General features: G+C 36.6%; 1 protein-coding gene across 1 annotated transcript; it reads right to left on the bottom strand.

The window, feature by feature from the left end:
- Positions 1-4,323: 4,323 nt before the first annotated feature.
- LOC119192739 (decaprenyl-diphosphate synthase subunit 2-like) lies at positions 4,324-10,908 on the bottom strand. Its single transcript, XM_037446498.1, has 3 exons — positions 10,684-10,908; positions 9,369-9,560; positions 4,324-4,482 (listed from the first exon to the last, which is right to left on the bottom strand). Exons 1-3 carry the CDS (start codon positions 10,891-10,893, stop codon positions 4,324-4,326), a joined length of 561 nt encoding a protein of 186 aa, XP_037302395.1. The 5' UTR covers positions 10,894-10,908.
- Between the last annotated feature and the right edge of the window lie 1,981 nt (positions 10,909-12,889).

The following is a 12,889-nucleotide window of genomic DNA, read 5'->3' as shown; positions in this document are numbered from 1 at the left end:
CGTGTTTGGCTACAAATTGTCGATTGATATTATGGATGAATCTTACCCAATGTTTCATATGAAATTGTGTCCTTATATTTTAAACGCGCGTATTATGAAATCATTCTTCTAAACTTAAGTGACGATAAAAATTTATAAAATTAGAAACCATACAATAATATTATGAACTATAAATGACATACATTTATACTTAAGCATAGAGTTATTGCGAAGTTAAATAAAAATAAATGAGGCGCTTGGAAAGATTATAAAGTAGGCATTATTATTGAAAATGAATGAAAACATACTGATGGATAGTTATTAATATATAATTAGTGTTAAGGAAGAAAGTTTGTTTTAAAGATTAAACTATTGATATAGTTTATATTTTTACGTGTACGTATTTATTGAATGGTAAATTTATTGGGACGAACGTGAAATTATTTATAGGTAAAAGTTTTGGACGAACAAAACTTATAAAAACTAAGCAATAATAGACATCGGTGTCTATGTACATTGTAATGTTAGAGTGAAAAAATTAACGAATGGTGCGATAATTTCGACGGTCTTATGGTAACGCTTGTCTATGGTGAAGTTTGGAGACTTACCAAGATTTGCCTAAAATTGTATTTCTGATATTATTTGTGTATATGCATTGGTAAAATGCCCTAAATTCTTGCCATTTTAATAGTTGCCAATCTTAATAGGTTTCCTTCGATTCAATACATTGACGAGACATATCAAAAGCAATCACAGATAATATAATAATAGATAGCACGGCAGCCTTCCTCGATTGTAAAATATGACAGGCGAGAATTTTGACACCAAATTTTAATATAAAATTATCCTCATGTACGTCTGTGTTTTGTAAGGGAAAAAATTTATGTATCATTTAGGGACGTTAGAACCTGTGATATAAACATAGCTCACGAGTGTCTGACTGCTTGTATGTATGTTTTGTCCAGTGTGATTGACCATTTTCGCCGTGGTGATGGCGTTTTGACACCAAAAAGACCAGTATTGTCAGAATTATGTAACCAAAACGATTAGTTTGCGCCTGTGTTTGTAAAATGGGTTATTACCAATGTGAAAGGTTTTATGATAGGTTCGCGGACCTGCGTTCGCTGTTTAAGTGAAGGTGACGATTGACTCGGAACAGATATTTTTCGAAAATTGTGCACTTTTAATTTGGATGTTTGGTGTTCTAGATTGTTCGGTGAAAAAATATATTCACAATCACACATACACAACATTATATGAGCTATGCCTATCCCGGGCAAGGCGTTATGTTTTTCGGATATCGCCTCAAAACCTCACAGCAGAAGTACCTAACCAGCTGCAAATAGGTATTATAAGGCATCCACACATACAAATCAGGTCACTTTGAACTCTATTACAAACACCCTAGTGCTCGCAGTATAAAACAAAATGGGTGAGACTCGTAAATGAACTTCGAATTAAATTCCAAGTCCCAAATTAATGTACTTAGTAATTGTTAACTGTTTATTCATTTCCTTTTTCGAAAATCGATATTTATTTGTAGTAATTCCACATACTTAGTTGTTTATTTTCAAACTATTTAAAAGAGGACCATAGGGTCAGAGATAATAAATTGTGAACTCTTTTTTGTCTCAATGGTCTCAAGCTTGGAGCAAGTCAAAGTTGGCTAACAATAGCAAAAGGACCGTATTCACTAACTTAGCTAAGTAATGACCAATGTTGTGATGATAACTGAATATGCAATCATGTAAACGTGCGATTTTTACAAATTATCAATATTTTGTATATTATTACGATCAATTGAAGATTTATATGAACTAAAGCTAGTACTTTCATAATACTCACACCAATAAAAATTTTCACATTAATAAAAATACATATTAATAAAGAATAATTGGAAGGGATACATAGACGCAAACAAACTTTCATACTGTATTTTTGACTTTGTTGACGCGTTGTCATGACGACGGACGTGTATTTATTCACAAACACACACGCACCGTGCAAGTGTGTTGTGCGCGCCAGCTTTAGACTATCGCCCTACGCAATTTGTGATGTAACACGGTGAAATACTCAGTAACTTTTTTGTGTAGTACATAGACTGCCATGTGTAATAAAAATCAATTTACTTTCTTACAATATATTTGGTCCAAACTTTTTTAGACTATTACATGGATTTTCACATTGATGATTTCCGAAGCATCTTATTTCCAGATTTAAGTACTCAATGACAATATTTTTAATATCACGATAAAAATATACAAGTTGAGCGTAATTATTATTAAATATTTTTACAATTTAAGGGGCAACTTAACACTTGTGATGCACACGCATACACGGTAAAAATATCCTTATGCTTGTCATATTACAGAAAACTTTACTACGTAAAAATATTGTTCGTTGAGCGTATTTACAAATATAAAAATATACCAATAAACATTACTTAATATATTTTTACCCTGAACCCTTCATCACAATAGTTATTTACATGAATGTACAAATAAGCATAACTGGAATACGCTGATTAATTTCTTACTAAACTAATAAGGCCAATAAGCCTGAGTCACTTTGGAATGGTGTTACTTATAACAATACTAGCTTTTGCCTTCGGCTCCGTCTTCATGAAAAGTTTTTCGAGATAAAATATAGCGTAAAGCATTCAGGAATAATGTTTCCTTTTGGTGGAAAAAAAAATCAAAATCGGTTTTGAAGTTCCTGAGTTTAGCGCGTTCAAATAAACTCTTCAATTATTAGTATAGATTGATGTTTCTATTAAAATATTTTACACGGATGGTCTTCTTGATTCCTTGTTGATATATACCTAGTTTTGTAATATCAAGTTTGTATTTGTTATATCAAGTTGGTAATAATGGTTGCCTGAATTTTGTTGTAATGAAGGATTTATTTCGTATTTGGGACCACATTTGAGGACAGATGTGATTCATTCAATTACAAATACTTCGAATAGCCAGTTATTGAAAGCCGTCATTCGTTATTAACAAAAGTTATTGGTGGTTTTAAGACTTAAAAATCATTACTATTTACTGCATAAGAATAAACTAACATTTTCTATTCCATCTATTCTTCAACTCACTACATACACAAAAGTTAACTACTAATTATTCTACCAGTAAATATAACGTTACTTTAAAATACTATAGTAAAGTTTGTAACTAAGCGTACCACTATTGTAAAATAGTTTACCTTAGAACGTCAGAAGGCAGGTGACGTTGGACGTCTATTTAAACGGTTTTCGACGATCTGATAAAGGTTGCACGAACTTGCTGAATCCGGGCCGCAGCAAGTCGATCTGTTAATTAAGGAAGGCCATGTTCAACAGGACAACCGTGGCTGATGATGAAATGTTCCAAAGTGTTCTTTTATATGAGCATGGAAAATTTATATTTGTAGATGGTAAGCGGAGTGGGGTTATTTTTGTGTATCGTAGTTAGCACCGTGGGAAACCTGTGAATGAGATACTGGAAACCTTCGGCTTAGCGCGTGCTGGGGCCTGGAGGTAAATTGGGAGGGATATCTGACGCTGTGCTCGCGCTGGAGACGCTTCGTCTGCTCTATGTGAGTACACGAGCTGATCCCGGCGACACTCACGTGGGCGGTGTGGTGCGTCAGAGGTGGTGCTCCATGGCGGCGAGGATGTTGTGGAGCGCGGTGCGCGCGTCGCCGCGCGGCAGGGGCGCCCGCCCCGCCCGCGCGGCGCCGCTGTGCTCGCGCTGGAGACGCTTCGTCTGCTCTATGTGAGTACACGAGCTGATCCCGGCGACACTCACGTGGGCGGTGTGGTGCGTCAGAGGTGGTGCTCCATGGCGGCGAGGATGTTGTGGAGCGCGGTGCGCGCGTCGCCGCGCGGCAGGGCGCCCAGCACCGCGCGCGCCGCGCCGCTGTGCTCGCGCTGGAGACGCTTCGTCTGCTCTATGTGAGTACACGAGCTGATCCCGGCGACACTCACGTGGGCGGTGTGGTGCGTCAGAGGTGGTGCTCCATGGCGGCGAGGATGTTGTGGAGCGCGGTGCGCGCGTCGCCGCGCGGCAGGGCGCCAACACCGCGCGCGCCGCACCGCTGTGCCCCTCGCGCTGGAGACGCTTCGTCTGCTCTATGTGAGTACACGAGCTGATCCCGGCGACACTCACGTGGGCGGTGTGGTGCGTCAGAGGTGGTGCTCCATGGCGGCGAGGATGTTGTGGAGCGCGGTGCGCGCGTCGCCGCGCGGCAGGGCGCCCAGCACCGCGCGCGCCGCGCCGCTGTGCTCGCGCTGGAGACGCTTCGTCTGCTCTATGTGAGTACACGAGCTGATCCCGGCGACACTCACGTGGGCGGTGTGGTGCGTCAGAGGTGGTGCTCCATGGCGGCGAGGATGTTGTGGAGCGCGGTGCGCGCGTCGCCGCGCAGCAGAGCGCCCAACACCGCGCGCGCCGCGCCGCTGTGCTCGCGCTGGAGACGCTTCGTCTGCTCTATCCCCGGGCCTTCTACCACCGCCTTGTATAACTGGGGAGGTTTTATTGTTTTTAGGGTTCTGTATCACAAAAAGGATTAATTTTAATAATTATTTTTAATTTTCGCACGAACGCGTAGGAGTATCAAGTTGAAATTTACATGAAATACTCAGAAATACGGTCTCTTTCAGCAGTGAAAAAAATCACGCTTAAAAGACAACCTGATCAAAAGATATGATCCTTCATGTCGCATATTTTGCAATTTCACAAGAAGGTCATAACTATTTACTTCCTATTGCCTAAATAACATGAAATTTGGCAAGAAGCAATTTCTTACAGCACGTGTAAAGGAAATGTCGGAAAACTATAAATATAAACTTTAATAACAAATAAAACGAATTTACCATTACAAAGTTATTGTTTGTAATTGGTGCAACAATAGTACCTAGGCATTGAACGTCAAAGTTATAATTTAAAGTATAAATTTGAACTTTTATACTTAATTACCTTACCTATAAGTTTTACGGAACCCTCAGTGCACGAGTCCAACTCGCACTTGTCCGATTTTTATAACATAATCCTGTTCTAAAAATCGGATCAAAATTGACCACTGACAGCCAGTTTCTCCATCGACACTAACACATTTTCTATTACGTTAACTAATTTTTTCCGATATGTGTATTGTAGCTACATAAAACTTTTACTTTTAGTTCATGAAGGAACCGGCAGTAAATCAGCGAATGTAATCTATATTGTCTACAAACACTGAAAATAATAAAATCCTACATACCAACTAGAAGAAGATGCACTACCGGCTTAGAAATTAAGTATCTTATGATTTTGTACGTAGCATGTGTAAAATAACAAACCGACACCAACAATTTATACTACGCTAACTCGAAGTTTAGGTAAAATCGTTTTTATGCCAAGTTGCTTAAAATGTGTTGTTTTATATGTAATAAAAAAATCGTGAAGAAATATATAAAAATAACGAAGTTACAAATTTTATACAACGCTAAGTAAAGGTACTTTTTGAAATCAGTCGATTTTAATTACGCTAACTATTGTTAGCGGAGTATACGCGGGAAGGGGACGCACCGCTTGTTCGTTTATATTAATCTAACGACACTTGTCGCTGTGTTAGATGTGATCGCGAGATTTTAAAACCTTATCAGTAAATCATGATTGATAGTCTCATTGTTACAAGTTATTTAAAATATTGTTGATGTTACTTTATTATCACAAAAATGTTACTAAAACGAGCTAAATATTTAGTGAATTTAATCAAAAAGGAGGAATATTCTTTGAGTAGTGTTGATAAAATGGGGAGATACTGCTTCCTACTGTTGAGAAAAGTAAGTTTAATGTGTTATTAAAGATTATAATGTATGTCAAAGTAGATAAATATGTTTTATTGTAACACAGTACGTTTTTGAAAATTTGAGCCGCTTAATTCAATGTCCGTGTAACACTACGCTAACACTTACTTAGCGTACTTTAATACGTTGTTTTATATTTGTATGTTTGTAAAATGCATGACTTAGCGACTTTTACGTTGAAATACTTATGTGAAAATGTATGTTAATTAGTTTATTGGTGGTATGTTGACTATTTTTTTACATATATATGTATTTTTTTATAAAACAATCATATGATTTCAATACATTATGCCTATTATTCTATAATCGTTGCCATTGCCTGCCGAAGTTGATAATCCTAAATTTGTGGTTTTGTATAATCACATCATGTTGGATGAGCCTATTCAAGAGCATGCTTATTCTATATCCAGTTCTACAAGCCAAGATATAGTCAATTACGAAAATGATTATAAGATATAAATTTAAACCACGTTCCACATAATATTTATTCACCAAAGGTATTGACTTCTATCCAAAAACCTTCTCTATTGACGTTAACTCCACCAAGTATGGAACCTGCATACATAATACCCCCGTACCTTCACCCTATTGTGATTTTTCGGAATCTTCACAAAGTTTAAACAATACTTTGGTACCGACTTGCGAAGATACAGAAGATAGAACACTCATACCTGAAATCAGTAGGTCAGCCCAGGAAAGTCTTCTCGATTCTTATGGATAGCGACCTCAGTGGGAACACAGATTCAGTATCAACAATATCTACTCCCAGTAATTCAATTTCTTCGCCTGTAGCATTAATTAATGATAGTAACTATTCAGCAGTATCGAACCCAAAAAACTAAAATGTAGGTCTAAAAAATATTGATGTAGGTCTCAAACGTCTTAAACTTGAAGATGAGTGGATACTTACAAAGAGAAAACTTTTGTGTAATAAAGGATTGGAATATACCACCTGAAAAGGAAAAACTAAAGCACCAAGAAACATTAAAGTCGGTTGCGTCAATTATCGTCTGCAATGTCATAATAATACAAGCGAAGAAGTTCGTATTGACCTACTTGATGAGTTCTGGGGTAATCACGCGAAATAATGGAAAATCATCGCCAAATATGTGATACAAAAAAGCTAGAAAACTGCCACTAATGTTGACAGCGAATCTAGTCGACGATCACACACTTTGAATCATATCATCATCTTCCCATAAATTCTGACAATGGTAACACATCACCTAAAGTTTCCAAAACAATGTTCTTGAATATTTTTGATATTAAAAATCCAAGTAAACAATGATTTTACTGGTGTTTCTGATGATAGAGGTCGGGATAAAAACCATATCTATATAATTTCAAGTGAAATGAAACAGAGTATCATAGATCACATTATTTTTTTTTGCCCCTGTGGAGTTTCACTACGTTAGAAAACATATAAATAAAAAATACTTAGATCCTACTTTAACTTTTACAAAAATGTTGTTGTATGTTGAGTTGTGTGCCGATAATAATTATAATATTAGAGTACAGACAGTATAGAGATATTGCTAACGCTAATTAGGAGATAGGTTCTATTTCCCAAAAACTTTTTTACAAAAATTCATACCGCCTTCAAGAACCACTAAAAACCAAAAAAAAGATTTAACATTATTTATTTACTGGTTACGAATTTTGGAGTCGGTGCCTAATAAAAATAAAATATAGCAAAATATAAAGACCACCCATGACCACGAATGCTGCAGTCTTCAAAACGTCGGGAGAAAATTAAAATATAAAAAACCGCGATAAAATCTGAAAATAGTTTAATTTTAAAATATAAAGATTTAAAATATTAGTATGATAACAACGTTACACCCGAAAAGTATCATACATTTTAAAGAAATTTATTAACAACTGAACACGAGGAGAATGCAAGTGATGATAAGGTTTGAATGTTTAGAAGATTGATTACAACCTACTGCTTAAATTATGTTATTTATATTTACTAATTAGAAGTTTTGTTTTCTTTTAAAAATAACAATATTAAGTCCAATCTTGAGATAGATATCATAATATACGAAGTCGAACTGTGATTGACTTGATCCCTTATCGTAAATTAATAAGAAAGTACTTACCTGTAATTTTAATAAAAAGTTGATTAATATACTATTTTTGTATTCATTATACATTTACCTGTATAGAGTAATATTATCTTCATAATTTCATCTATAATTTATACAAATCAACGTGTATTATAGCTCAATAGAATGTTAAATGATACGCTAACTTAGAGCACAGGTCGATGTATAGTACGCTATGTATAATTTGTCGGCTTTTAATGCGATATCCGCCAGAAAAGCATGTGCCGATAAAATAAGGCTAAGTTAAATATTTTTTTATTTAGCATAGGAATTTATAATTATATATCTTGTGAATATATATAGGAACCTAATTTTATATTTAATGCATAATATTCTCCAATTTTCTTACTGCAACGCAATAAAAATAACACTTCTTTAGGACTGTGGTCTCCCGTAACACACTACGCTAACATTAGTTAGACGTGTGTAATATGTATAATCTTATTGAGGAATTACATGTATACACGGCTAACTTGCACTAATTTAAAAAATATAAATAATTAAGGAAAAATAAATATGAGAAATTATAAATAATAAGTTAATCATTGAGGGTGCCAAATTTCAAATAAGTATCTTAACTAATAAAAAGGTATCACGTTTTTCCCTTTAAACGCCTCTCGTGTAAAGTACGGTTTTTTGAGTTAGCTTAGTATAAATTGTTGGTGTCGAAACATTCATATCACTTACTGCCGTTTTCAATAAACGATGCCAATCACAATCTGCAATCTGATTTCATGAATGAACCAATCAAAATAACTATATTAACATACTTTATTCTGATTGGTCCATTTTCCCGGTAGATAGAAAAAAAGCGATTGGGATCGTTTATTTAAAATAGCGGTTTAAATATATATAAATCCAACCAAAGAAGCTTACATACAATTTAAATAATACATCATTTATTTATTTTATAGATGATGTTACTTATATATATGAATGATTCATCAGTCATAATCCAAGCGTCATTTTGAAAGACTTATGCTGCATGTTAAAATACTTCCTAAGAGATTTATTATCTTAGTTTAAGTACTAAGGGTAACCTTGCATCGCTAATCTTAACTTTAAAACCATAGTATAATGAGGGACGTTGGTATCATTGGATAATTTTGTGTCTGTTGCTGAGTAATACAACAAACACAAATTTTAAAGGCAATTGACTAATACGAAACGTTTTTTAGAATCTCAAAAAAAAATGTGTTGTAGTTTTATTTATCTGCAAAAGACGTTATATGTATCTTCAGATTCAACATCGTTACAATAGTGCCACAATAAAAAAAAAAAACTAAATAACTTCAAACAAACTACTAAATCCAGTCTTCGGGCTGTTACTGAGCAGAAAAACCTTAAATCCCAAATTTTCCCCAACCACGATTTGAACCCGGGACCTCGGCTCGGCGACGCAGGTGCAATAAAGTACGCCACCGAGCCAGTCAACTGTCTAAGTAACTTACTGCATGATAATCGACGTCTTGTACGCTAGTCCTTCCCGCCTCGATATACTCATACAAGTCGGGCCTGGCTTCCAGCGTGAACGCCAGGGGAGCTCCCACTAACGAGAAGGTAGCAGGTTCGGGTCCCGTGAACGCCTCTAGGTCGAGGAACGCTTGCCATGCCAGAGCTAGGTGACAACCGAAGAGATAGCCCTGTAATAGAAAGATAAGAAAGTACGATTATATAAAAGTGGTTGTAATTTCATAAATTTTGTACAACTAGGGTTAGGACGAAGTGCAATAATTCCAACTATAGCTGTGTAAACTAAGGGTATTTGAGCTAGAAGTCAGGGACCTAAATTCAATAATAAAGTAATGGCGTATGAACTTAGTCAACAAAAATTTACAATAATTGATGACTAATGTCCACTATATTTAAGACTAATATGTTTTTTATGATTGAATAAATATAAATGTTGTCAATAAAAAGGGCAACTCAAAGTCAATTACAAACATAATCTGGGTCGTGATATTAAATTCTTAGAAGCTAGATTGTTTCTTAATGATCTTCATGCAATAGAATTCCAAGATATATAATGGTTGTAGAAAATCAACTCCAGCTAAGTAAAAATTAAGAGGCACAAATTTAGAAGACCCTACCCCAAACGACCAAACCAGTGATGGACAAATTAGAAGGCAGAAAAGAATAATTGTGAATTTACTACATACTATGATAAGCGAAGTCCTACAAACTCAAACTAAAAACAACCAGAAGTAATATAGAGGCTGTAAGTGTAAATAAAGATCTACGGAAACCAATTCGCAAACACACCTAGTGAGTTAAATAACCCTTTTGCTAGTTGCAAAATTACGATTACGGAGTGGTCGTGCATACAAATTAAAGTGAATGATGTCAGTCAAGGTTCCTTATTGACCCTCACTTTACGAAACAAAATGTGTTGATTCTGGTTTTAGTAAGTACAAGTGATTAAACACTAGTAGTACGGACATATGGTATGTCTAGTACAATATCGAGGATACGAAAGAAATCCAAATAAATAAGCAGCTTGTTTGTTACGTTACTAATACACAAAAATTTACAAAAACCTAAAAATATACATTAACAACCCTATTAATACATAGTGGGAAATAAGTTAGGTGAACCGTGAATGAGCTAGTATCACTTATTCTTTCGAAGCTGCTTTTCGGCCAGTTAACCTTCCTTTCCTTTAAAGCCAGCATCCGTTATTCTGGCTTTATGAGTGCCTGTAGATGGTGGAAAATTACTCAACATCAGATAATGAACTTGCTGGACATCTATGCTATTTACCCGTACCTGTGTTTGCAGTGCCTGATTGTGTCCGGCCAGCTTGAGCGCGGCAGAGCAGCTCTTGCCAAGGAGCGCCCCTGCAGCCAGAACATGCCGCGCGGCCCACTCCCGCCGCGCGCACCCGATCACTCCAGTCATCGGCAGCGGGTCCAGGATGCAGTCCCATTCTGAGAGTAGAGAGTGAAGTGGTGACGTGTAAGATTTTAATTGGATCATATAATTTATGATAACGAGAAAAAAAAGCAACCTTACAAAATTAGTATTCACAGTACATTGACAACTCAATCCCCAACCACAGAAAAATTCGCGAGAACAATAAGGAAAAACGTGAAACCATACTCTATTCTTTGACTTTTTTTGTGAAAAATTCATTGTCTCATGCCGCCAAACACGAGGCATCATTAAAACATAATTAAAATTAAAAACTGCAAAATTGTAGCTTGCTATGCCAGCAGAACTCCAGCTGGTCTCCAGAACAAAATCCAAAAAAACTCCCAATACAAATACAGAAATTGAAAGTCCAAAATTGCTAGGAAGTACCAGGTCATCAGAACTGGCAAGGCGTTTGTATTCGGCTCACGCGCCGCTAGCATTCAGGGCACGGTGGCGTTCCTTACGCGCGCACAATGGCGAATTTCAATAGTTTATAATAGAAACGCTACTCGATCGGAATGCGGCTCTTGTCTTGGACAAAGGTTTCGGCTAGTGTGGTTAATTTGAACTGTTCTTGGACATTATGTTAAGGTTGGGTCTAGGATTTTTAAGGCCTACAAACAATTCACACTATGGTGAGTGAACACCACAGCTCATGGACAAGGCCAGAGAAATCGCAGCTGCAGTCTAACCTTTAAGGAATAGATTGAAAATTGTGTTTATTTTTAATTATAAAAGACATATTTTGATGCCAGAATTGAAAAAACGTTCGTTTTTAATATTTTTAGTTACAATTAGATTATTATCTCTCCATGAAAATAGTTTTCGTTTTACCTCAAATGTCATCTGCGTACAAGACATACGCTCCGTTAGTATAAACTTCACATCACCACACCATCGGCGATATAGCAATTCTCAAGTTTAATTTGAAAAAATCAGAGATGTGATATTTGGAATCGATCTGAGACCCTCCGCTCGAAGCCTACTCATCTACCATTTGGTTATCTATAATAATAATAATAATAATATCAGCCCTGTATTATATACTTGCCCACTGCTGAGCACGGGCCTCCTCTACTACTGAGAGGGAATAGGCCTTAGTCCACCACCCTGGCCTAGTGCGGATTGGTAGACTTCACACACCGTCGAAATTCCTATAGAGAACTTCTCAGATGTGCAGGTTTCCTCACGATGTTTTCCTTCACCGTTAAAGCGAACGATAAATTCACAAAGAATACACACATGATTTTTTAGATAAGTCAGAGGTGTGTGCCCTTGGGATTTGAACCTGCGGACATTCGTCTAGGCAGTCCGTTCTACACCCAACTAGGCTATCGCCGCTATCTATACTTAAATATAAATAAATACGTATTTTATTCCAGTTCCAATTGACTGGCGACATCCATTACGTGTGACATATTCTGAAGTCACTTACGATTATTTCAACAATTTGGGTCGGAAGGGAAACTCGATTGAGGTCGGTTTTGCGCCATGAATACAATCAGTTTCTTTGCTCCTTACTTATAAAAAACGTAAAACATATTTTCTTATATTCAAGTCGCGTTGCGTATTGTCCTCCCATGCACCGTCTTGGACAGCCTAGTGGATGAACTTACCTCTTCCGCCCAACTTCAGGGGCGTCTAGGCGGTTACGTTTGGGGTATCTGGTATTGCAACCTAACTTTGAACCACACAGATATATGGGTACCCTGGGGAGACCAATGGGCTTCGACCCTGCTACACACATATACACCATAGAATGTAGTTTAACTGGTCTTGTCATAGAAATCGTTCGATTTTCAAAAACCATAGAATATGAAGAACTCATACAAACATAAAGCTCTGGCGCTATAAATGAGCAACACGTTTTCTATTTGCGCTGTGTGACGGATATGTAATATTTACACAATACTTTTAGAGCAAAGTGTGCAATGTACACGGAATCACAGGCTGGTCTCGTGTTTGAACATTATGTGTGTCGATCATGGAGGAATTTTAAAATACCTCTGTTTTTTTTTTCATTAACAAACTCATAATGGGACGTTAGCTCATAATTAAA

Source organism: Manduca sexta, unplaced genomic scaffold (genome assembly GCF_014839805.1).
Source record: "Manduca sexta isolate Smith_Timp_Sample1 unplaced genomic scaffold, JHU_Msex_v1.0 HiC_scaffold_3095, whole genome shotgun sequence".
In the NCBI taxonomy this organism is placed as follows: Eukaryota; Metazoa; Arthropoda; class Insecta; order Lepidoptera; family Sphingidae; genus Manduca; species Manduca sexta.
The sequence above is the reverse complement of the archived record's forward strand: the minus strand, read 5'-3'. Positions and strand labels throughout refer to the sequence as shown.